The 26,239-nt window shown below is 40.3% G+C and overlaps 1 protein-coding gene across 2 annotated transcripts; it reads right to left on the reverse strand.

Moving 5' to 3' along the window:
- Window positions 1-1,191: 1,191 nt before the first annotated feature.
- Window positions 1,192-24,550, reverse strand: polr3a (polymerase (RNA) III (DNA directed) polypeptide A). Of its 2 annotated transcripts, XM_028568362.1 has the most exons (32): window positions 24,157-24,550; window positions 23,728-23,863; window positions 23,417-23,554; window positions 22,326-22,497; window positions 22,063-22,217; window positions 21,359-21,598; window positions 20,640-20,802; window positions 19,986-20,122; window positions 19,809-19,912; window positions 19,578-19,719; window positions 19,317-19,457; window positions 19,100-19,169; window positions 18,236-18,363; window positions 18,020-18,158; window positions 17,242-17,406; window positions 16,825-16,997; window positions 15,394-15,505; window positions 14,925-15,043; window positions 14,417-14,554; window positions 13,479-13,649; window positions 10,534-10,647; window positions 8,800-8,835; window positions 8,348-8,434; window positions 8,151-8,233; window positions 7,329-7,499; window positions 7,014-7,107; window positions 5,356-5,448; window positions 4,813-4,977; window positions 4,436-4,600; window positions 3,106-3,237; window positions 2,118-2,250; window positions 1,192-2,030 (listed from the first exon to the last, which is right to left on the reverse strand). In XM_028568362.1, the coding sequence occupies exons 1-32, from the start codon at window positions 24,198-24,200 to the stop codon at window positions 1,882-1,884; spliced, it is 4,209 nt and encodes a 1,402-aa protein (XP_028424163.1). In that variant the 5' UTR covers window positions 24,201-24,550; the 3' UTR covers window positions 1,192-1,881. The 2 variants fall into 2 exon arrangements, with proteins under 2 accessions (XP_028424163.1, XP_028424164.1); XM_028568363.1 differs by lacking the exon at window positions 8,800-8,835.
- Between the last annotated feature and the right edge of the window lie 1,689 nt (window positions 24,551-26,239).

Genomic DNA, 26,239 nt, shown 5'->3' on the forward strand with positions numbered 1-26,239 from the left:
CTTCCTCCTTTGTGGAACAGCAGTTATCTAGTCAATGCTACAATACAGATGTTTACACTTCAGCCTGTAAACATCTAAAGTTCATAACTGGACTTAAAAATAATCAGGAAATCTGACCCACAGCCTGACACAGACACAAAAAATTTCAGTAAAGTCAAACAATTTGTCCATGTTCAAATTTTGAATGCTGTTGTGTTTTTTTTTTTGGCAAACGTTGACATTGGCGATTACACCAGAAAAGTAAAAAACAAAACAAAATAAACCTCAAGTAGATAGCAGCATGCTTACATTTTCTAAGTAGCCCTTAACACAAAGTACAGCTAAAGCTGATGTGGGAGTGTGCTTAAGTTGTGCAGTTATCATAAACCAATGTATTGGATTAATAGAATTTTTAAAGATGGCAATAGATGGTTGGGGTATTTTCTAGACATAGTTATGCTTGAGCTCTCTACAGCAAGGATTAACAAAGCCAAATCATCGACTATAGACCTATGGAAAAACACAGCAGCACATCACAAGAACTAGAGGAGAGTGACTGGGCAAGGTGTGAATTTTTTATTTTTTCCTCGAGACCGCAGAGGGTGGGGGGTGGAAGAAGGTTTTTGTTCTTGTTCAATTGTATTTGTCTGTTCAAAAATATAAAAACAATAAAAACTTGATCGAAAAAAAAGATGGCAATAGATGAAAAGTCAAATGGACCACCAAAAATGTTACATTTCATCTTGAAGGGAGCATGAATGTTCACCTAGCTAAAACATTATATCAATCCCTCCAATAGTTTTGAGACATTTCATATTTAAAATCACAAATATCAATCTCATGATGGCACTAGAGGAAAAGTCAGGCGATCACAAAGTCATTGTGATTCATCCTGTGGGGATCGTGAATGTGTGTTCAAAATGTCATGATCATCCATATTATAATTTTTGAGATATTCAATTCTGGACCAAAGTGGAAGTTCGACCAACCAACGGTGATCACTAGAGCCTTGCTGCTAGCATGGCCAACGATGTCAAGAAGTCAAGCAATGATCGGATATGTTCAATTTTCAAATTGTGAAAATTGAATTTTTGTGATGGTAATCGGACACGGGGTCGCTCAATTAAAATTTTTGGAAACTTGATGTCACCGCCTCTAGAAGTTGATTGGGTGCGCTAATCACTGGATGTACATAGAAATACTCGCTCATGATTTCCTGCTTCATTTATTTTATTACATTATATACATTATAATATGAATAGGCTTCACACACAATGAAAACATTTTACCTCAATGAACCCCTGCTGATTTGAATCTTGTATGAAAACAAATACTTTTTTTAGAAAAGACAACCTGAAGTGGGTTTTGCAGTGTTAATGAAAAGTCTCGAAGCTGCAATGCTAAAAACAAGCAGTTCATACTATAATGCAAAACTAAGTGCCAAACCAGAAGAGATCAAGTCTGCTTCATGATTGAGAGGTAATCTATCTTTCTGTCTGCTGCACACTTGTTTAGCTCCATTACGTTGAGGGAACATAGGATTATAAAAGATCTTAATAACAGAGGAAACACGTAAAGTAAAAAGCCCAACAAAAAAAAAAAGAGAGCATGAAAGCATCAAGTTTTCTGTATTCTCCTCAGTTTATCCAAGCTGAACTGAAATAATAAGCAAATACCACGTCTTACATGCAAACAAACTGTAAAATAAAACGCAGCATCTCACAGACTGTGGCATCAACAACATCCCGCCCCCCCAAAAAAAATCCCATTATCTATTCTATGACATTAGCTTGAAACTTTGGCAGGCACTTCTGTATTTGCTGAAGATAATCTCAAGATGTCTGTAGACAGCAGGCTCTGAGGGGAAAAAAAACTTCAAAAGTGCTGCTCCTTTTCTCGCTACTATGTGATTAGAGGTATATGGAAGTCGGCACTATCAAAGAGGAGAGGCCTTTTGACTGGAGAGGGCTGCCTGTCAGCCTTGTGTAGGAGTTTAAACAGTCCTGTTCCAATATTCATAGGGATCCCCATAATGATGCACTCAGACACACCTGAAACAGGAGCACAGGACACATTAAGACCCAATTAGGACAAGGAGTGACGCTCAATTTCACTATAGAGATGAAGTGTCAGTTTACCACAGACGGAGTCCTTTTGTCCGAAGTAGGCAGCATCGAAGAGATGATCTGCTGTTTTCTCGAAGGAGGCCAGCATGAGGACACTCTCCTTCATTTTGGCTAAACCAAACCTGGTGATTCCCAGTATCTCCCCCTTTATGGACAGAACACACACAAATGAAATGACTTCTAAATACACACAAAGACATACATATATATATATACATATACAAATACATACATACATACATACATACATACATACATACATACATACAGTTCAGGCCAAAAGTTTGGACACACCTTCTCATTCAATGTGTTTCCTTTTTATTTTCATGACTATTTACATTGTAGATTCTCACTGAAGGCATCAAAACTATGAATGAACACATATGGAATTATGTACTTAACAAAAAAGTGTGAAATAACTGAAAACATGTCTTATATTTTAGATTCTTCAAAGTAGCCACCCTTTGCTTTTTTATTGATAAGGGAAAAGATTCCACTAATTAACCCTGACAAAGCACACCTGTGAAGGTAAAACCATTTCAGGTGACTACCTCATGAAGCTCATTGAGAGAACACCAAGGGTTTTCAGAGTTATCAAAAAAAAGCAAAGGGTGGCTACTTTGAGGAATCTAAAATATAAGACATGTTTTCAGTTATTTCACACTTTTTTGTTAAGTACATAATTCCATATGTGTTCATTCATATTTTTGATGCCTTCAGTGATAATCTACAATGTAAATAGTCATGAAAATAAAGAAACACATTGAATGAGGTGTGTCCGAACTTTTGGCCTGTACTGTACACACACACACACACACACACACACACACACACACACACACACACACACACACACACACACACACACACACACACACACACACACACACACACACACACACACACACACACACACACACACACACACACACACACACACACACACACACACACACACACACACACACACAATATAGCTCAAGACTTCAACTGGTCCTACCTTGTAGGACATGAGATCTGCTAGAAGCATTACATGACGCCGGTCAATGCTCATCCCATGGTTCACCATGGTGTACTGGATCTCATTGATGATGGTGGATCTAGCTGCCTCAATACCCAACGTCTTCTCAACCTAGAAAAAAACAACACAGAAAAGCTTTTAACAGACTCCCTGCAGTCAATAGATGAATCAAATCATCAGCTCAGGAATGGTACACACATATTCTAATATAAAGATTGACTTAATTATGTATAGTAGAGATGTGGGAGCATTTTAAAATGTATCTTTTTTTTCTCACGCATACCAAGAACAAGCTTCCCACCCACAAAAATCCAGATCATTTTTTAATAACACTCAGGAGTGGATGTATTTTAAAATGTGAGTTAAGTAAGCCACTGCTTGAACTGAATCTCACTCAAATTGACTTGACCTACATGCATTATAATTATTGGTTTAAAGGTGCTATAAGCGATGTTGGGTGATGGCACTTCTTGTGGACATTTATAGTATTTTCAAATCCGTCCCCTCCCCTTTGCGCACCAACCCCCCAACCCCCACCCCCAAATCCTTCTTGTCAGTTATTGGCAGGAACGAGGACCACAATGGAAATAAGTTTGTAACTTTCTTGTGTTATCCTCGACAGTTCTGATAAATGTACAATGTCACTGTGATGGCATCTTGTTATGCATTTATTTCTGTTACTGTCTAATAAATCAAATAAAAAAAAACTCTGTTATGTTTTGTGGTGCAGGTTGGCGCAGGTTGTTTTTGTTGCCGTTTGTGGAGCCTGGGCTGTCTACAGAGACCGCGTTTTTTTTTAGTGTGTTCAGGGGACAGGCAGCTAGAAGATAGTGATGAGATGTTTGCCGTATGTGACAAAAAATGTTGTAGCCTAAAAAATGCGTGACATCGCTTAGAGCACCTTTAAATGTCAGAGCAGGTGAGTGTGCAGAACGCAAATTTACGAATCCCACTATGGCTACGCCAAGACCCGCACTACGAAGCAGCTCGATTGGTTGGGGTTAGGCATTTCACCTTGAGTGGTTAAGGTTAGGATAGCTGATTGGTCAGTGGATAAGACCTGTACAAATGGGGTTACGTTACCTTGCATAAGCATGGACGCCTGGCCAATAAATGCTATTGAAGGGCGGGTCTTGGCGTGGCCATAGTGGGATTCGTAATATCGTGTGCAGAACACAATCTGTCATGGGTATTATTTATTAGGTTCAGTCTCAAAATTCTTGGTACAGTTAGGGCCAAAATAAGGAAGCATGCAGGGCTCTAATCCAAGCTTCAGCGCCACTGGCTTTAAATCTCCCTTTTCAGATACCTCATAGGTGTTGTTTGACGTGGTCCTGCTCCCATTCACTCCGTGCGTTGCCATGACAGATCTCAGGTTGTCCCCCTCCACCAGGAGTTTGTACATGGTCTTGCTGCTCTGTTCGTCAATGTGAATGACAGCTCGGGAGACTTCAGGTATTCCTTGAACCACCACCTTTCCGAGTGAGAAATGAGAACAGTTTAAAAGAAATTAACACAGGGTGCCACGTTTCCTTTTTAACTTCGGGCACAACTTTACGAGTACCTCTTGAATTAACATCCAGCACAACACATTCATACTCTTCCATTTTACGAGTGTTACCGATCAGTGCTTTGGAAACAAACAGTTTACTCTAATTATCAAATAACAAGCAACCAGATTTTCACCTTAGGAAGTTCCTCTTTTAATGACTGCAGCACGTAGTACATGGAGCTTTTGCTGTTCTCTCGTGGAGACACACACACCACCGCCTCGCCGTGCACGGCAATGTCCCCTGGTTTCACTCGTAGTTTAGACATGCAAATGGAGTAACGCACCGTCTCTGCATTTACCTAGAAGACAAAAACAAAACTCAGAGGCAAAGCTACCCTTTGTATTCACAACACAAAAGCTTCAATATACAGTATATTGCCAATAAACTGTGACAGCACTCTGCTGTAGGATGAGAAAGTAGGAAGAAAGACTTTGGATCTCTCTCTCTCTCTCTCTCTCTCTCTCTCTCTCTCTCTCTCTCTCTCTCTCTCTCTCTCTCTCTCTCTCTCTCTCTCTCTCTCTCTCTCTCTCTCTCTCTCTCTCTCTCTCTCTCTCTCTCTCTCTCTCTCTCTCTCTCTCTCTCTCTCTCATACAGTATAATCAATGTGTAGGTGTGGAAGGTGGGGATACAGAGATATTCTGACACTGTGTCAGTAATAATAACATGTCTGTAGTACCTCCAGTCGCAGCAGCCTTATTCTCTCCAGTGACAATTTCACCAGGATGAAACAGTCGTCTGGTAGAAAAACCTCTTCTATGTACTCAGAAATCTGTAGAGGACAACAAGAGACCTTGGCCTTACTGCAGCACTTCAACTGTCACACTAGGGCTGGATGATTAATCGAAAAATAATCAAAACCGAAATTCAGAGCCTATAACCGACGTAATTTTACCAAGTCGATTATTTTGGTCTTTTAATCCTATTAATATTTCCGCAGCCGCCCACTGTGTGTTAATGTACTTTCCCCTTAAAACATATTACGGCCGCCGCGTGTGTAGTCACGTGACTCCGCCCCGTTTACATTAAAACTTAAATTACTTTTTTATTTTTATTTCATTGCAAAATCTACAGTTGTAGATTTAAGTTCAGTTAGAAATATTTAATAAATAAGCATTAATTGCTATCTGTGTGTTGTTTCCTTATTTTAGAATCACATAGATAGGATTATGCACTCTTTCATTAGGAAAAATAACCGTGAACATATTTACAGTATAAAAAAAGATTTTTTTTTTTTTAAATAATCGTTCAATAATCGTAATCAAGGTAAGTTCTTCGATTAATCATGATTATTATTTTAGCCAAAATCGTCCAGCCCTATGTCACACAAAGACTTTTCAGGAACTACTGTCCTTCAGTCGATTCCATGGATATAATGTTAAGCCCAGTACAGAACAAAGATTTGCAACAAGACGTCTGCAGCGTTCTAAAACCTGCCAGTTTACACCAATGCGACGAGACGGTGTATCATCTCCATATCAACGCCTCTTTGTACTACTAACTTTTGACTTTTAGGCTTTTTTTGAAGCTGGATATATCATTTGTTTCATCTAAGTATGAATATATGACATATGAATGTGGATAACGTTAGTGATATTAAGATGCTTGCTACAGTTGCATTTTTAGTGATGAATCGGCAAAAGCACATTTTATTTCTCTGATTCACGGCTTTGTTCTAACGCCGCTGGGTGCTCCCTCTCTTCAGTCACTCTCTAGGTCGCTTGAACATATAACATCACCGTGCTTTCGGGCGAGCATTAGTCGTGTTTCCATCAACGTATTTTATGTGCATTTTGAAGTATAACATTAGAAAATGTTGATAGAAATGGCAAAAATCCCAAAAAAACGTCCTCAAATTCGCAAAAACATTTTTTTACGCTTGCTTGAGGGGGTTTTGGCCTTTTCCAAAAAAAGAGTTAATGCGCAAAATGGGAGATGGAAACAGCTTTGCCGTATTAGTTGTGACTAATTAGCATGTAACTCACATGACTATAGTCCCGGTATCCATCGGATGAATTGGTTCAACAGCTTATCGTATCGTATGGCCCTGCACACCGCATATACACAGCGGTCAACGGTTGTCTTGCTGACACCAAATGTCTCTGCCACAACCCTGTATACTGCACAGGTGACCAACTTGTAATATGCTACCTCTCTCCATTTAGCCAAAGAACTTAGCTTCGGAGTTGCAGCGAAAGCTGGAACGGGCCGGTTCAGACCGCTGCAACTTTTCCCTGCGACGTTCTAAAACGGTCTCGTCGCGCATCTTCGGTCTGAACTGGGCTTTAGTGGTTTATTGATAAAAGAGGGGCAGAAATATTCTGCAGATTGGAATACCTCTCCCAGAAGCGTTTTCTCAATCCTTCCCTTCACCAGCCTGGCAAAGTCAGCGTCGTCTTCCACATCCAAATGAGCAGTGATTATAGGGGTGCTGGGAAGAGAGGAGAGGGCTTTCAATGGATTATTCAAAACAAATTAGGGATGTATTCATTAAGAGACTATTTCTGTGGCCCGGCAGTGCTCATTCTGCTAAATGCCCTAATTCGGTGTCTAAACCGTGTGGCTTAGGCCAAAAAGAGAGAAAATTTGAATTGCTTCCATACACAATTGCTTCTACACAAAGATAACATTTCTGTAATTATATAATCCTACCTGATGTTCTTGGAGGCATTGATGATCTCTTTGATGCGAGGCACCCCCAGAGTGATGTTCATGGACGCTACACCAGCAAAGTGGAAGGTTTTCAGGGTCATCTGAGTACCGGGCTCTCCAATGCTCTGGGCACACAGGGCCCCTACTGCTGAGCCTGGCTCCATCTGAGCTCTTAGCGAGTAAACACATGATAACATAACAGAGGGTTGCTCAGCAGAATCAACTAACCATGGCAGTTAGCATACAAACATTAACTTCATCATTAGCTCAATAACCCTCAGGTGACGTCGATGAGTGTGCATGACAGTGTGATTAAAAACAAGCCAATAACTTGATAAAAACACTACTCTTACAATAGAATAGCAAAGTATGTAACTAAAAGCCGTTTTATGGTCCTGCGCAGGCTCCACGCAGAGCTTTCGCCGTAGCCTACGCAAGTGGCCGGATTTTCTTTATACTTGTGCGTTGAGCCGGCATGTGTGTGTGTGTGAGTGAGTGCGAGGTAGAGCGAGGGAAAAGTGAGAGAGTGACGGTGATTAGCTTTGGAGCAACTACCGACTCAAAGTGTCTCCCCTGTGTTTTCTGACCAAGGTGGGAAATGCGGGGGTACGCCGTCGATTCAACGCACAACTATGAAAAGGCCTTTAGGCTCACTATCTTTGTTTGTGAAAATCTGTTTTTTGTAAACTATGTTTAATATAACAAAACTGTTTAACAGATTGGTTTTGGTGGGCATATAAAATCAATCTATTCCTTTTAAAACACTACTGTTTTGTTGAAAACGGGTATCAAACTAAGTTCATGCACTTAGGAGTCTTGTACCTCATGTACTTGTCTCTGCAGGTTTCAAGGAACTTCTCCAGCTGGGTGGGGGTTATGCGGTCCAGCTGATAAAGAACTTTTGGCTGCAATAGAAAAGTAGAGAGAGAGACAAGCAATTAGGTTTTAGATATAGCGGAGCTTTTGTTAAATTCAGCACATTAATCGACAGCAGGGGGGGGGTTGGGGGTGGAGCCTACCTCGCTGGTGCCATTGTCGTTGATGCCGTACTTGTCTCTGGTCTTCTTGATCCTTTCTGAAATGCTCTTAATGAAGGTCTTTATCTCCTACAGTTGAGGGATGTGAATACAACCGTTTCAAAGATCAAGTCAAAAGGCTCATTAACACCTTTCAGAACAGATAATGCAGTCTGTGACCAAACACGTATGCTGACACAGAATACACTGTCATGCAGTTGTTAGATAGTACGGCAAATCACATTCTCTTTCACAATCTCGTTAAAAACCAGCAGTGCTTTAAAGACAGCAGTCAGATGTCGATGACCACATGAATCTAAGCACAATGACGAGGGCTTTTCAAAAGAGCGTCAATGGGGTTATTAAATAAATGATCACTCTGTTCCAGGCAGCTCTCGTGGACACACCATTCTCGATTCAGTTAAACCACAACTCAGCATGCTCGGTCACTATACCTCCAGGTACGTCCCTGAGCCTGTGTCAGTTAACTCCTTCACAAAAAGGGGGGAAAGGTTCACATCAATTACTGCCAGCATACCACTTAATTGCTTGTAACTGGCTTTGACTTCATGTAATTAATCTAATAACTACATCCTTTTTTACGAAAGAAAACCTTATCATATGCCATTGCCATGTTATTCCTCATTATAGCATAATGTCAAAAGCATGTTTTTTTGTGGAATTATGTATGTGGTCGCGTTGCATCACAACCACAGGAGGTTAATGATTTTCTCTCTGCACCATTTACCAGACTGTTACTGCACCTTCAGTCCAGTCCTTCAAATAAACTAAAAAGTAACCTTGTACAAAAAAAAACAATTTATTCTGAAATACAGGTGGGAATGTGAGTGTTTTGAGAGTTTTTTATATTCATTTTTTGTGTTTCCATATCCATTCAGCAGTTGAACTATGATTGTGGTTTCCTGCAGCAGGGTGAGGCACTTCTGCATGACATGGACAATAAGTTGTTTTATCTAGAGAGAGAATCAACAATCCTTTTTTTTTTTTTTTTTTTTTTATATTGAATCATACGTTAATGGGTGTAATTAATCTCAAACCCTTTGTGCATTCTGCAAAAGTGAACAAAAATCTGAAGTAAGTTCCAAGCACTTCTATATATTAAATAAAGAAGAAACTATAACGGCACTGTACTAGTGGTGCAACGGATCGTCATTGATCCGTGATCCGTTCGGATCAATATCTTCGGTTCGGTACACACCTGATCCGCGGATTGATTTCTGAATAAAAAAAAAAGTTGTGCGCATGTTCAGTCCACACACAGCGTGGTCATGGCGAGCGGAGGAACGGAGGAGGTTGAACGCCCCCCGTCATTTAAATCCCCACATCAAGCACGGCCACGCATTTGAAGAGACATCACCCCGGTGTTTCACTGACAGGAGTGAAAACGAAAGCTGCTCAAGAACCGCTTATCACCGCGGCATTTAAGCAGCCCCTTGTTGCACAATCAGACCGGGCTAAAGCCATCACAAACGCTATCGGTGTGTTTATAGGTGCAGACATGAGGTCATATTTGGTTGTGCAAAATGAGGGCTTTAAACACATGCTGAAAAGTGCTTGAGCCACGTTACGACATCCCGTCGCGCACCCACTTCAGCGAAAAAATTGTGCCAGGTCTTTATGAGCAGGAGAAGAAAAAAAGTTGTGGATGAACTATCCCGAGCATAGTCTGTTACGCTCACGACAGACGGGTGGACGTCCAGGGGAACGGAGAGCTATGTGACGATAACCGCTCACTTCATCACAGCAGACTGGGAGATGAGAAGTCCGGTGCTGCAGACACGCCCCCTCTACGAGAGTCACACAAGCACTCATCTTGCGCAGGTACTGACACAAGCAGTGGAGGAATGGAAGATAAAGAGGCCCAGTAGGATACTAGTAATATCCCAGTCACAACTGATAATGCCAAAAATCAAATAAATGCAGTGAATGAGGCAGGACTGGGCCCACAGATTGGGTTATTTGCACATGTAGTGAATTTGGCATCACAGAAGGGAATCTCGGTCAATAGCATGGACAAAAAGAACAAACTTATTTTTTATTTGTCTTGTCTTTTTTTTTTTTTTGCTGATCCGAAAAATTATCCGATCCGTGACTCTGATCCGAGAAACGATCCGAACCGTGAGTTTTTTGATCCGTTGCACCCCTACACTGTACTGTGATGAGGTTACCTCCAAGAAGGTCTCTCTGCAGCACAAGAAGTCAGCTCTCTTCATGATGACATCAGCAGTGAGGACCAGCTCGTTCTGACTGAGAGCCGGTTCGTCTGGACACACATAGACTGCCTGGGGGGGGGAGAAGGAGATCACTGGGAGCCAACACAACAGAAGCACATCACAGTTCCTGATAGCTCCCTCACTAAGAGTTAACAGCTCTTGATAGCCAATTCTCAACTCAAAAACATAACTGAGGAGGTTGTCTTGACAACTGACTTATTCCCTAATTAACTCCATTGGAAATAGTGTCATTCTACAGTCAATATCCAATCGATGAGCGATACAGATTCTCAGCTGAGGGAAGATGTTATAAATGCATTACGTTACAGTATATACGCTACTGAACGCAGCCAGGCACTTAAAGTAGCGCTTGCTGCATGCATCGCGTTGCAGGGTTTCTTGCCACAGGAACATACATCAGTTATGCAGAAAAATCTAAGTAAGAACGTGGTTTGATTTTATATGCAAGGTTGTTGTTGTTCCCACTTAACTACTGAATGTGTGGTGTGTTCTATGGTCATTTGCCCACGCTGGCTCTAAAATTAGCTTCTATAAAATCACAGCTAGCATACATTAATAGTTTACTATATTAATCAGAACAACGTTAGGTTGGTATAGGAATAATGTTATTATTGTTGGTCCTGATTTGCTGAAGTCCGTTTTACACTGCTGGTATATTGAAGTTAATAAAACAACAATTACAAATTTTAACAGCCTATTGTTAGGCCTATTTATCACAGATAATATTCAAAATTATTTCACTTTGATTTGTCGAAAAAATGAAGTGATTTCCATGTCTCCTTCATCGTGGAACAGTGTCAGACCCAAATGCAGTTCTTGAGTATAACATCAAGTTTGTTGTGTCAGAGCTGTAGAATGAGCAGCTGATTAGAAATTTGCATTGAGAGTGCATTGAATGGTGAAATAAATATATTCACTTATGAATTTACACAATAAAAATGTTGTGCCAGAATTACTCTATTGTCTTATTTGCAGCAACAGTGTTGCTTTTTGCATTTTTTTCATTCATTCTTCATAGGTGGAGGTAGGCAGCACGCAATCTGTCCATTTTGTGTGGTAGAACAGTCAGCCCGCAGGGTTTCTCGCAGCACTTTCCAGTTTAGGCGGCCCGCCTTAACAACACGCGCCTGCCGCCTTAATTAAGTCTCCAAAAAAAATGTAAATATCCGCCGTGTTACTCTGTCCTGTTTGAGTGGCTGTAATGTACAAGTCACATCAACACAGTCACAGGGAAACAAGGTAACGGGGAGTTTTCAAGATATCACCAATCACAACGGAAAGAGCATTTTCTGCAGGTGAGTGTAACTGTCGTTCAGTCACATTTAAAAAGGGATAAATCGCCATTTCACCGTCGCGTGCGCGTCAGTTTGTCAACAAATGTGCGGGCAGCTGGGGCATGCCTGGGCAGAGACGGGGTGGTGGATTTACTGGAGCGTTGGCATATGGCAGGCAGAGAGCATTTCTATATGTATCTCTGTCCTGTTCTTCACATCAGTGAGGCTTTCTTCTCTTGTTTCAACGAAGTGAATACATGACGAAGTGACTGGAACTATCCATCACTTCTCGCGCGTGGATTCTCAACATCCCAGCTGTTGCCCGGTCTTTGAGACACAGCTGTTGTCTGTTTTTTTTGTTTTTTTTATCACTACACGCTGTTCACAACACACGGTTAGTTAGTGTAGTTAACGCTACACACAGTGAAATTATGTGTCCTGTTTTTATTTCACGCATACTATCTGCTTTGAGTTAGTGAATCTATGGGCTGAGCTATTATCACAGAGCGGTTTGTTTTGGAGAAGAGTTGTTAGGCGAAGTGGAAGAGTGTGTGTCACGGAGGATAATGGGAGCCATGCGAGTAAGACTGTTATAGCACTTCTTTTTTTAAATAGTTTAATCAGCTTAAAATTGCAAATTTTTTAAAAGCTTTGAAAAGCTGGTTATTTATATTAATTATAAATTATTACTGAAATGTAATACTTAGTGTATTAGTGTAGTGTGTAGTAAACCCCCCCCCACCTGCCAACCCTACCACCTTAACTAACACATTTTCTGCGGGAAACCCTGGGCCCTTTTATGTGGACGTGCACAGAGCCTGAAATAGAAAGCCTAGGTTAAAAGAGCAAGTTGATAACCACCATCATGGTACCCGTTATCTCTGGTTAGGTTGTCAGGCTTTGTCGAGCCAGCTAAGGCAAAGAAACCCTGCCTCTGTCGAACCTGTTTGGTGGTACACCCCTCTGGAAGTTAATCTCCTGTTGACCAGAAAATCAAATTCTAAACTACTGATCAAATAACTCGGCCAACTACAGCACTTTCCCGCAAAAAAACAAAAACAATTTAATCTTCATGCAATTTTATTCACGCCGGGGGTCGTTAATGCACAAAGGTTTTTCAGTAAAAAATGAATTTGCTTTGTTTATCAAAGCTGAGATACGGATATGTGAGACCAAACAAAACAAAAATGAAAGACAATTATTAGAGTTGAATGTGACTGCACTAACAAGACAGGTTATGTGACACAAATTAACTATTCTGTTGTTAGTGTGTTGGTGTATGACTGTGCAGGGAGGCAGGGATGCATCTGTGTGGATGCGTTTTAAAGATTATTTTTTGGGGCATTTTTAGGCCTTCATTTATAGAGGACAGCTGAAGACATGAAGCGGAGAGAGAGGGGGAATGACATGCAGAAAAGGGCCGCAGGTCAGAGTCGAACCCACGGCCACTGAGTAAACCTCTATATATGGGCGCCTGCTCTACCAGGTGAGCTACCCATGCGCCCTATGTGGATGTGTTCAAAGAGCACTAAGCACTAAGGAGAACACTAAAAAAAGAAAAAGAGGGCCAAAAAAGCCATGCCGGTGCAAAAACTGTCCGCTCACCCGCATGTTGTCTAGGACTCTCTTAAACTCCAGCGGCTCATCCTTTCCCTCCATGGCAGCTGGATCCAGACCATCGCCGCCATAAATGAACTGGATGACGTCGCCAGTGGAGCTGCGTACTGTCAGGTCGTACTGTGAGCACAAATCCTCCAGGGACTTAACCAAACGCCTCTGTCCAAGCACAAGCAGAACACAAAAAATATCATATGTAAACGACGCATGGAAAAAAGCACCCTCTGTCTGCACTGACCTGAAAGTATACTTACAGTTCAGACATACACTATATCTGAAAATACATCTGAGATGCAACCTAATAAACTCATAAGATAAAAATGTTCAGACTTTTACATATACTGTACATATCATTTGCATACGTGAAGACATACTTTAATTAACTGAATGACAAAAAGGTTTTCATTTTTTATAATCGATAAATCATGTAGGTAATTTGTCATGCAAAATGCCAAACATTCACCAATTTCAGCTTCAAAATGTAACGATTTGCTGCTTTTCAGTGCTTGTATCATTTTAAATTGAATGTAGTTGGGTTTTGGACCTTTGGTTAGACAATTAGCAACATAAGGAATTCATTATGGGCTTTGGGAATCTGTGCTTGGCATTTTTGTTTTTATCCCAGTTTTAGTAAGATGGAAAAGCATAAGATATGGTGAGAGTAACCAAAACAGTAAAGTTACATTTAGCTGTAAATCCCTATAAAGCTCTGTAAAGTGATTTAGTAGATCTTACTAGTACCAGTTTGTGCTACAAAATAGTGACTACTACTTAAAAAAGCTGCATAAATGCACACCAAAGTCTACTGGACAAACAATAAACACCTTAACTGACAATGCAGCTAAGCACACACTGTTATTCATGTGCACTATTCATCAGCATGGCAACAAGAGTAAACTGAGGGGAAAATAATCATCTGGCATTACCTGCATATATCCAGTCTCTGCCGTTTTCACAGCAGTGTCCACCAGACCCTCCCGGCCAGCCATGGTGTGAAAGAAAAACTCTGTGGGTGTCAGGCCAGAATAGAAGCTGTCGGCCACAAAGCCTTTAGCAGCAGGCAGCTGTAGAAAAAAAAAGAAAGTCAAACCATTAACAGGCCTGAGTGTTCCAGTGTGAAATGTGCTTATTTTTCTACAGGTTTCCCTGTTATTATACGATCAGAGAAACAGAGATATAAATCGAGACAGTAAATCGAGTAATTAACTGCACTGATGCTTTTTGATTTAGCCAATCAAAGGCTGGGGAAACTTCAGAGTACATGAGCCAGTGTGAGAACTGGATGCGTGTATTTGAAAGATCTCAAAACTAAGTAATTAATAAAAAAATAATAATAACATTGTATATCTCAATAAACAAATTTAGAATAGGCCATGTATGATGCCTTTGAGAAAAAGATAGCACAATAAGTAAAATGAATAAATTTAATCTTACTTTCGAGTGCTTTTCAAAGTGAGGCAGGGAGCGGTTCTCAAAACCATCAGGTACTCGAGAGCCACTTATGGCCTGCTGGCCCACACAGGCAATCATCTGAGAGATATTAATGAAAGATCCTGTATGTGTAGAGAGGAGGTACACAAACAAAAATGAATAACAATGAAAAACGCATGCAAAGATACACAATTTAGCATCCATTTGAGCAGAAGAGCAAAGTCGATTTCATTTGTTGTTTAAGATGCAGACAAGCATGTATTTGGAAGTTATTGTTGGAGTTAGTAACAAAGTCTCAACAGGTGAATAGAAGTATAATCAGTTTAAAAATGACAATTGTTAGAGCTTCAGCTGTGGTTTTCCCAGTTTCCTCAACTGCGTCAGCATTCACAAATAAATCTTAAAATTAAAAAATATATGGAGCCAAAGTGAGATTTCATTATTGGTTAAGTTTCCTTTCTAGCGAGCTTACCTTTGGAGCCGCAAAGAGCCATGATCAGAGGGCTGTTGCTCTTGTCAAGCTCCCTGAGGCAGGCACTGCCAGCTCGGTCTCTGATGACAGACAGCTCTCTCAAAATGAGAGCCTATTGAGAAAGACACAAAATAAAACCTTGGTGGCTGACATACAAACATTTAGTAAGCAAACATCAAAAAACACACAGTCAAAAACTGCGTTGTTAACCATTTTCAGAGCCTTTTCAAACAGATTCTACAAATGTTTCAATCCACACCGAATGAGTGGTGTGTGTTGATACGGGACCCTTTCTGCAAAGTCGGCAATGTAAATGTGCGATGTAAATGTAACTCACTCTCAAAAACAGTAGCCTAAAATTGGTTACGACACGGGAGAATTAAGGTACCACATTTGTCATTAATTAGTAAACTAGCAATCTGTGATTTCTTGCATTGTGAGCAAAATCACAGCATTCAACAAATATCTGAAATATATAAACATATTATGGTGAAATTATTTTCGCTTTTTGGCCAAGAAACATACCAATGCATTCAAAGGAAAATGAAGCAGAGGCTTGTGAATTTTGTTTTCCATTTTTCTTTCCAAACATCAGCCCAGTAAAGGTTTTGGTGATTTGCAGCCGAAAAGACATCTTGGCATGTATTAAAACTGGGTTTTATGTTTTTTAGACATCTAGATTACATAAAGGCTTCTTTTTAACATTTCAGTGACTATCTTTCAACAGGTATAGTTCAACATTATTACGCAGGTTTATTTATGAGACGTTACCACAGCATTAATGACACGTCTTTATACTTCCGAGATGTAGCCTGCTATTGGTCTACTGACAATAAAAGCTTGACCCATGCTGGATTTTTGAGGCTATTGCCAGTGCCGATACAGATATGTGAGAGTTTAAAAACTCCAAAAACAAACTATCGGCTGACATTTTTTATATAAACACATACCATACACAACACTTTTGGTAAGGATCACTTAAGGTGGATTATGAAAGAAATTCACTGAGCACGCAACATTTTTGGTTAAAAAATTGGCTCTTTAGTTCTTTTTATTGAACTATGTAACATTCTGTCGTGGTGCTATTTCTATTATCAGCCAGCCTGTTCTTTCAGCAGCTTCTGTTGAATGGAAATTAGAAAGCTCACCAACTTCAGTTCCTATCCAATTCACTTTCAAGATCATTAACCAGTTCTTCCTCTACAGGAAGTCTGTCCACTGATGAGTCACTCGTGGTGTAATAGTTAAGTGCCATGGGGTGAGAGGATATGAGCTGCAATCAAATGTATTGAATGAAATATTTTAAATGTGATGTGGTGTGCACATGGCTCATTAAATGGCCGCAGCAGTGAGGATCCAGATGACGTATTTAAATTCACATGGGTGTTTTTGTTTTTCCCTGTATGAATATATATATATATATATATGTACCTCCAGAGTCTCCTCTGCTGTGCAGCCTGGCTGCTGCTGCAGCTTTCCCGTGGATAGAGCTTCGATGTATTCGTCACACTTTTTGTAACCGTCATCCAGCAAGTCCTGCTTGGCCTTCAGCAGACCCTGGCCAGGTGTCACATCACCAATGCCAATAGAAAAGCCACGGTTCGCTGAAAGTTGGGAGTAAAAAAAACCCAATACATATAAAAACAATATCTCTATACATTATCTAGTATGCAGAATTCTTTTTGTGATTGACAAACTATTTAAAATGGTCTAATATGTACCAAACTACAACAGAGATGAACTCATTCTATAATCATTTGAGGTATATTTCTACAGAGATTGACCGTTAAATCTAAATTTTCAGAACAATGTAAGATATACATTGTGATAAGCCTGGCGACCACCTACAGAGAAACACCGGAGCGAGTCTTGCGAGGCGGGACATGGCGTTAGCAGCCTCCAGCTGTCCCCAGTCTCTTAGCAGGATGTAGAAGATGTTATTCTTGGAGCCGGACCCCAAAGTGCCCTTGTCCATGCTACCACACATCAGCTCACTGTTGTGAATCACCACGTCTGAAAATGTGACAAAAGAATGCAACAAGAATTGACGTCATTGGATCCCAGAATAGAAACACGACACAAAGGTGAATAAAACACAGCGTTGGAGAGGGTCAGAGGGTTCGTGAAGGCTGAAAGACATTCAGCTTTGGGGGAGGGGGGGAAATCATTACCAATCACCAATTTCCTTGAATTCAATTGTTGAGCTAATAGAAAAGTAGGTTGACCCTCTTAGGCAAGGGGAAAATTACATATTATCATTTTTATTACAGTCTCCTAGGGGTGGGCATGAATTTAATACGGTCATTTATCGACTTCCACTGGAACCATTGTGATAATAGGAACACATTATGTTGTCCAAATTGACAACTCAGTTTTTATTTCACACACGTGACAATGAACAGACACAACCATGATTCTGCTATGTTTTTTTTACTTTCTCTCTTTTGTTTTTGCTGCTGTACTTGGGTCTTTCTAGTGTCTCGCTCAATCAATCAATCAATCAATCAATCAATCAATCAAATTAGATTACCTGATTGAATAAAGGTTATAATAAACTTTATGACTTGGTAAAAGAAAACCTTTTCATTTGGTGTGTTTCGTGGACATTTTTACTGAAGAAACTCACATGAGTCGTTGTGACAGAGATCCTCTCCCTTGCCACAGTACTGTTTGCCCTTGGTCCGCAGGTTCGCCTTCACGGGACATTCCTTACTCGGCTTCAGAATGAGGCTGAAGATCTGTTTGCCCGTCCACAGAGCAATGGGCTGATGGACACACAGCTAAATATTAGTGCCAGGCCACAAACACTGAGTTATGTAACAATCACACTACAGTTCAGTACCTTCATGATAGCCGGGCGGGGGAGACAGATGCTAATTTTTTCATCTTTGCCCACAAGGATTGATGCCACTATTTGACAGGTTTTTGATCGGTCAAAGAAAGTGTCCTTCAGCGTCAAGAGGTAGGCACCTAAGAGGTAGAAATAAGCTATAAAGTTAATGGAAATTAAATACAGTGGATTTTCTAATTTTTGAAGTGCTCCCCCATCAGGTAATAAAAATGATTATTCAATACCAGGATGATTCAAATATTTAAAGAAAACTAAATGAACATTTTCTTTAACCATCAGTGACCAGTTTTCCCTTAAAGGTCCCATGACATGCTGCTTTTTGGATGCTTTTATATAGGCCTCAGTGGTCCCTTAATACTGTATCTGAAGTCTCTTTCCCGAAATTCAGCCTTGGTGCAGAATTACAGCCACTAGAGCCAGTCCCACAATGAGCTTTCCTTAGGATGTGCCATTTCTGTGTCTGTAGCTTTAAATGATATTGAGGAGGGAGAAAGGTGGGGCAAGATGGAGGGTGGGCCTTGACCAACTGCCATGCTTCGCTCGTTTGCAAGCCATGATGTCTCTCTTGCTCATGGGCGAGCCAAAATCTCTGGGCGGGCAAAGCAGAGAAAGGGGAGGTAACCTTTCCCCTTATGACGTCATAAAGGGACGATTCCAGATCGGCCCATCCGAGCTTTCATTTTTCTCAAAGGCGGAGCAGGATACCCAGGGCTCGGTTTACACCTATCACCATTTCTAGTCACTGGGGGACCATAGGCAGGCTGCGGGAACAATTCTCCGCCTAAAAGCACCAGAAGCATCACATCACATAAAAACACTGCCCTGTGACTATCTGCCACGTATGACTGCACTGACCTGTCAGAAAGTCCTGAATAGCAGCAATCAGAGGTTCGCCATTTCTTGGAGTGACAAGATTCGCTTTTGTCTGAAGAAAGAAAAAAAAAAGTAATTTGTGTTAAAGTGCAGTCAATTTCCTACGGACAATACAGTTCTCAGAGACATCTTTTCATTGCTGAATGTCAACACTGATAGGTGTGTATTCTGAATGGACCACATGTTGTTATAATTATACCCCCATCAGAACGAGGGCCTCAGCTTTGGCTTCTTCAGTCTGAGGTAGATGAAGGTTCATTTCATCACCGTCAAAGTCGGCATTGTAAGGGGTGCACACACACTCGTTGAACCGAAACGTCCTGTGAGGTTTGACTCTGGCCTGTCAGATTGGGAACAGTAAAAACAAAACTAAGACTTACTACATGAGTAATCCCTCAAATTTTGTACTAAGGTTTGTGTAGGCGTAAAGGAATGAATTATAGTCCAAAACTGAGCTTACGATGTGGGCCATGATGCTGAGTTTGTGCAGGGAGGGCTGTCGATTGAAGAGGACGATGTCTCCGTCCATCAAGTGCCTCTCCACCACATCACCAAACCTAAGCTCCTGAGCGATCTTCTCACGGTTTCCATATTTTAAAAACCTGACAGATTAAAATGATGTATTTTCGGTTGGTGAACCACACCAGGAAAGCACTGGTTTTTAATTTGCAATGGAAGCAGCCAGCCTCACCTTTTTATCTGAGTGTGACGATTCTGGATAAAGTTGGCTCCGGGATGAACCTCAGGACCATTGCGGACCCGTTTCCTCAGTAACTCCAGATTAGCTTTGTTCACCTATTACATAGTATCAAATTTAGATTACTTAGGTTCTGGCATGAAAGTGGTTGTTTAGTGTTGTGAGGCTTACCCTCTCCGGGTATGTCAGGATTTTGGCCACATGCACGGGGACGGCCACCTCATCGATCCTCAGGTTTGGGTCGGGAGAAATGACAGTTCTGCCAGAGAAGTCCACTCTTTTTCCTGAGAGGTTTCCTCTGAATCGACCTGAATTTTTACAGTAAATAAATCTTAGCCTGTAATTCAAAATGTGCAATTTGTTTTCGTCACTGAGCTGAACAAGCAGAGTACAAATTACATACCTGCCATGTGCCCAATTACTGTAAAATGTGTCTTAGGCGGTTATATCGATTGATAGCAAAACTCACAAAAGCCATTACCATTTGAGACAGTAAGATTTAAATGCCAACATAAAAATAACTCTCACCTCTCTTTCTCTCATACTGTGTACGGGTTAGTAAGCTTGAAATTAGTACCCACATTTGCTTTGTTGAATGTTTTACACTGTACCTGATACCTTACCTTTAACTATTTAAAATAAAAGGCTGGTTAAGAGATTTTAAAGAAAATGTTTTTTTTTGTCAGTTTGTCAGATAGATAGTTAGACGTTTTTTTTTTTCTTCTTTTATTTACTTGCTGTTGGCATTTACTGCACAGAGTTAATTATGTACACTGTGTCCAAATGACAGAAAAATAAAATAACACATTTGAATATACACTATACCTTGTTTCCCCTTAAGTCTCTGCACAAAGCCTCTGGTCCATTTCTTAGGTGCCATGTTGAGGGGGATGCCAGAAAGCTCACTGTTGATGTAAAGAGCACACTGCAGCTGAAGGAAGTCCCAGTCCTCCATGATCATCTGGGTCTTCGCCCCTGTCATACGATGCTAAATGATAAAAGAGTTTGTGAATCTGGGCCGTCACCATGAAAATTAAGACGTCTGAAAACTGCATTCAAGACCATTTTTTGCTGTAATGCAGGTCAAGATTAGATCAAGGCCTCTGCAATCATCGTATAACAACACTGAGCAATGTTTGGTTTGTTACAATTTGTTGAGCAGGTCCATTTAGAAACAAAGAACTGTATAATAAATAGGCAGGATTGAAGGTGTAGGGAAGGGATTTGATAATTTAGGACAGTATTAGACACAGATTTTGCCCTCTGTCTTTATTGTTCAGAAGCTGTATGCTCAAGAAAATGTGATTTATTGTAGCAGGAGGCTGCTGGAACCTGAAATAACGGTGTTTTCCTTTGCTAAAGGCTGATATCATTAGCTTACATTTGCCCGCCACAGCTCTTAAAAAAATAAATAAATTATATTGTAGTCGTAGTAGTTGAAATTTACAGTCATCAAACTAGAGGCCCAAGTCTTATACAGTAAGTCCCTGCAGATACCCTGTGCTGGTCAGTAGCCGCCATCGATGATAAGATACAGCACCAACCTTTTTGATGACATCGTTGAGGAAGATTATCTCTGTGAGCTTCATGGTGAGGTCGTCCTCGTTGGTACCTGACTTTAGGTCGCTGACTACAGATGGTCGTATGCAGAGAGGAGGCACCAGGAGGCGGGTGAGAATAAGGTCCGCAGGTTTCCCCGCCTCAGGGTTCATCAGCAGCAGGGGAATGTCTTCTTGGGGAATCCTCTTGAACATGTTTAGCACCACCAGAGGGTTCAGGTTTTCCTGGAGAGGAAATGATAATAAGGGCAAAATGCAGGGTTGCACAGGGCTTCCACCTAGGGTTAAGTCTCACTTGAACATTTTTGATAAGGATACTTATACATTACTAATTTTCATACCTTTTTTGGGGTAAATATACCCATGAAATTCTACAAAACCATTTTTTTTTTCATTCAGTAAAATATGCCAAACTTTATCAATGAATCAGCTTTTGGTGTTTCCTGATTTACATGAGTAAATATGTTGTTGAGCAATAAATGAATAAGACTAAGAATCTGACCCATTGTTTAAAGCCAACTTGTAACACTTATTTCATCAGTAGGCAAAACATATTAAAGATACCTTGATACCTTGCCCTACTTCTGTTGTACCTTTTTATCCTACACAGGCTCATCAATTGGCATACCACAGCATGGTAACACTAAATGGCACTAACTGCATAGTGTGAAAAAGTATACAAAGTTCACCTGTGCTCTGGACAGCAGAGGTTCCACCACTTTGTTGTGCTCAATGGCAGTATCAAAGGACTGCAGGAAATCTGACACAAAAACATCCACCACCTTCTTGTTTGTTTTATACTTCTCATGGATGATCTTAAGCAGGCCACACTTTTTCACTGGTCCTGAAGAGCAAAAGAGACACATGACTCAGCTTTTTTCCAATACGACATCAGGATGGATTGCACAAATAGTCAGTGTCAAAAAGCAAATTGTAAATTGTCTCTTTTCACCATTAAAAGCAGAACAATTCAAACAGATTGTCTTTTTGCGGCATTTATCAGAGATCTTCTTCTTCAACCCTCGTTTCTGGAGATAGGCCAGGTTGGGCCTTTTTAATAAATCCATGAACTGCAGTTTGTCCTCTTTCGTCAGCATTATGCTCGAGCATGTCTTGCAAATCATCTGGAGACATGACAAAATACCACAGCACAATGAGAGAGGTGAAACAAAACAACTTAAATTATTAAGCATTCGTGACATTATGGCTGGATTGTTCACTGCTATGAAAATATAAAAAAACAATAACTTCAAGAATTTACAATAATAAAAAAAACTAATACAACAACACATACTTACTTGTGTTAGTGATAAGCATACACACACCTGAGAAAAGCGATATATTCTAACTGGTCTAATTTTGATACTCTAGTGACACCTAGGGGTGGGGACAAAAAATCGATACAGCATAGTATCGCGATATTTTTCGTGGCAATACTGTATCGATACACAGATGCCAAGTATCAATCTTTTATGACATGTGTTGGTCAGTCTGTCTGCTTGACAATCACATTTTGCAGCAATAAAATTTAAGTGAGATGACCAAACAGAGAAATTTATCTTTTTAGATAAAACAGATGTTGACAAAATTGTCCTTTTCGGGACATCATTTGAAATTGGGGAAAATCTGAAGTTGGAAAAAAGGTAATCCATTGCAATATATCGCAGAATATTGCAATATGTTTAAAATCGCAATAATATCATATCGTGACATAAGTATCGGGATGATATCGTATCGTGAGGCCTCTGGTGATTCCCACCCCTAGTGACACCTAGAGAAAATATTATATTTCTGCATTCCAGATGGAGGTATCTTGTTCAATTCAACTTTAGTAAGACCACTGCTTCTTCTTGCATGGTGTGGAACATGGGCCATTTGACAGAATGTTGGTCTCCCTATTGATTATGCTAAGCGTCGATATTGTTTTACACAATGTGCGTCCCCAAATGACCATTTAAAAAAAAAAAAAAGATATATATATATATATATATACACACACACCATCTAATTTTTCAGTTTTATTGCATTAGACTGTAAACTTGCCTGTAAGATTCCTATTGTGGCTTTGAAATAACCGACGTGAAAACATGGCAGCTCCAGATCCAAGTAGCCGTAATGTCCCAAGCAATCTGCCAGATTCTTCCCACATGTCAAACATGGTCTGTCTTTCTCACTGGTGCCCTGCAGGAAACATGAGAACAGAGGGATAAGCCTGTAGTATGAGGGTAAATTGCAGAAGTTACATCTGAAATGGCTGACAAAATTTTTGAATGTTCACATATTGTGGTTCCTTGCCAAGTGTTTTCATGTATCACTGCGAACAAGAGTAAAATGAGTTTGTGTCCCTGTCATACCATACGGTGGTCCAACACTCCATAGGATAGTGGAGTGTGTTTGGTGTCTTGGCTGTACAGATTCTTACTGACCACCTGAATGTGGGCCTGCTGACGCATCTGTTCAGCAGATTTGATCCCGAAGCAGATGTGGCTTCTGTAACGTTAAACAAGAAAATCACAGGGTTAATATCTCTAACAGGCTAACGTCTGCCTTACTGCTTTGTCAGCAGCACTGGTTGACCTAACCAGATAAACAAGTATTCATGTTGTGACACATTTTTCAGCAAGCAATGAGTAAGCAGTGCCGAGACGAACTTGTCAATATTATATATTAATATAATACTGAGCCACATTGCAAACTGACTAACACTGGCTAACCGGCATGCTAACTAGTTAGCTACAGGAGCGTAGTGTTCATCAGTCTAACGTTATTATAACGTTACTCACATTTTTTGGGCTACATCTGTCTCTCTGAACTGCTCCTTCACCATTTTGGCAGCTTCTCCCAAACAAATAACAAAACGACTGCTATTTTTTCATCATTCCAGCGAGCCAGGCTCCAGCACGCTGTCACTTCACTTTCCAATGTTGTGGAAATGCTAGCAGCCAGCAACATGCAATGTGTTGAGCATGCGAGCTACAGTAAGCGCTGCCTACCGGGATAATCGGTAAAGTAACGTTATCGACTTGACACCTGAATGGTAAAAAAAAATTTAGTTGACATTCTTTTTTTATATATATGCTGACTTAAGCTTTATGGTATCGTCTATATTGTAATTGTATTTATTTGTGTACAATCCAGAGTATGCTAAATATGCTGGTAAACCCACGAAAACCTGTATTTGTGACTGATTTGTGTAAAACCCGAGTTTACAAGAAGTACCTGAATGCAACACAAGCCTATGCACAACAACAGCAAGTAAGAGAAACCACGGGAGCACGAGCACTATCAGTCTCAACTGAGTGCTGCCACCTAACGGCTAAAATATGTAACATTTTCAAAGGGTTTGAATAGTTGAATAACTTTCATCTACATCACAAAATCCCTGAAATAATCCTAACTAAAATATGCTATGGGGAGTTATTTATGTATTTAGGAATCAAATGTGAATTTATTGTCAGCCTTATCTTGCTTCAAGCTTACAATTCTGATGGTTGCCAATTTGCATTGCTTAAAAAATGTATTATCCCTACTCACATTCAAACAGTGTATTTACGATTAACAGTGGTTCAGTGTTGCTTCAATCTATTTGCATTGTATGGTATTTTTTAAGGTCAGATGTCAGGATACAGCTGGATGTTTGACTTTGAGTTAGTTAAAGTTTATTGTGAGGTTTATGTTTATGCTTGAGGTAAGGATCAGGGGAAAAATGCACTCTAGTAGGCCAAGATATTCTCAAATATAACGACAAAGGTCAATAACAACATGTATATGTGTTACAATACATTTTGTTCTGTCCCTTTTTTTGCTTATACTATTTGCATTTATTCAGTGATGAAGTGGCATGAATAGGATAATGATGTTTGCTTCCTAAGGAATTTCGACTCATTCAAAAGACATCACTGTTGTCCTGCCTCTAGATGGCACCACATTCCAACAGCTGGAAATGTTGAGACAGGAGGTGCAGAGACTAAGAGAGATAACCTACCTGTGTTGTTTGATGCATTGACGTGGAAGCGCAGATGGCGACTGATGACTTCCTGATGAGGATTTCCTTTCACAATGTGCTTGTGCTGATTAATTGTTCTGTCAACTGATAACCACCGACAGTGAAAATTGCATGGCGGAATCTGATTTTCCATTTTCTAATTCTGCTGCCACTTGCATCGTGAAGGGCCTCTAATCAAACCTCTAATATAGTGTTCAACATAGTCTGGGCTTTCTAAATTTGCCTCTCGAATGTATCCCTGAAGAGCTTGGTCTCTTTAAATCTTTACATCTGGGGGTCATCTTGGGATATACAGATGTATCACTCTGTGCAAATATAAGAGCATAATAAATCATCTTCATAATCACTTGAGGGACTGCTGCTAACAATGTTTTTCAGCTTGAGAGGCATCTCAGTGTTCCTCCCTCAAAGTGCCTCTGTATCAAATACAGTGGGCCAATGATCCAATCCCAATCAAAAACACACACACACACACACACACACACACACACACACACACACACACACACACACACACACACACACACACACACACACACACACACACACACACACACACACACACACACACTGTACTCCCTGTGGAGGAATTGAATATCAGACTGCTCGGAGGTAGTTTTCCTCTAGTCTCACTCTAGTCTCACTCACAATCACTGACTGGGGAGCCAGTGATTTGGTCACTCTCCCTGCTCAATACTAAATAATAACTAAATAAGATTAAAATTCTGAGAAATGTTCTCAGATTATATGCACAATTCACCTTTGCTCAGTTGTATGTACTGAAGCCCTCAGGGTATGTGATGACCAGATAATTGCCAATGTCTACCAAATCTGGAGATTAATCAGTAGTTGTAGCTATG

The sequence above is a fragment of the Perca flavescens genome, chromosome 21 (assembly GCF_004354835.1).
Source record: "Perca flavescens isolate YP-PL-M2 chromosome 21, PFLA_1.0, whole genome shotgun sequence".
NCBI lineage: Eukaryota > Metazoa > Chordata > Actinopteri > Perciformes > Percidae > Perca > Perca flavescens.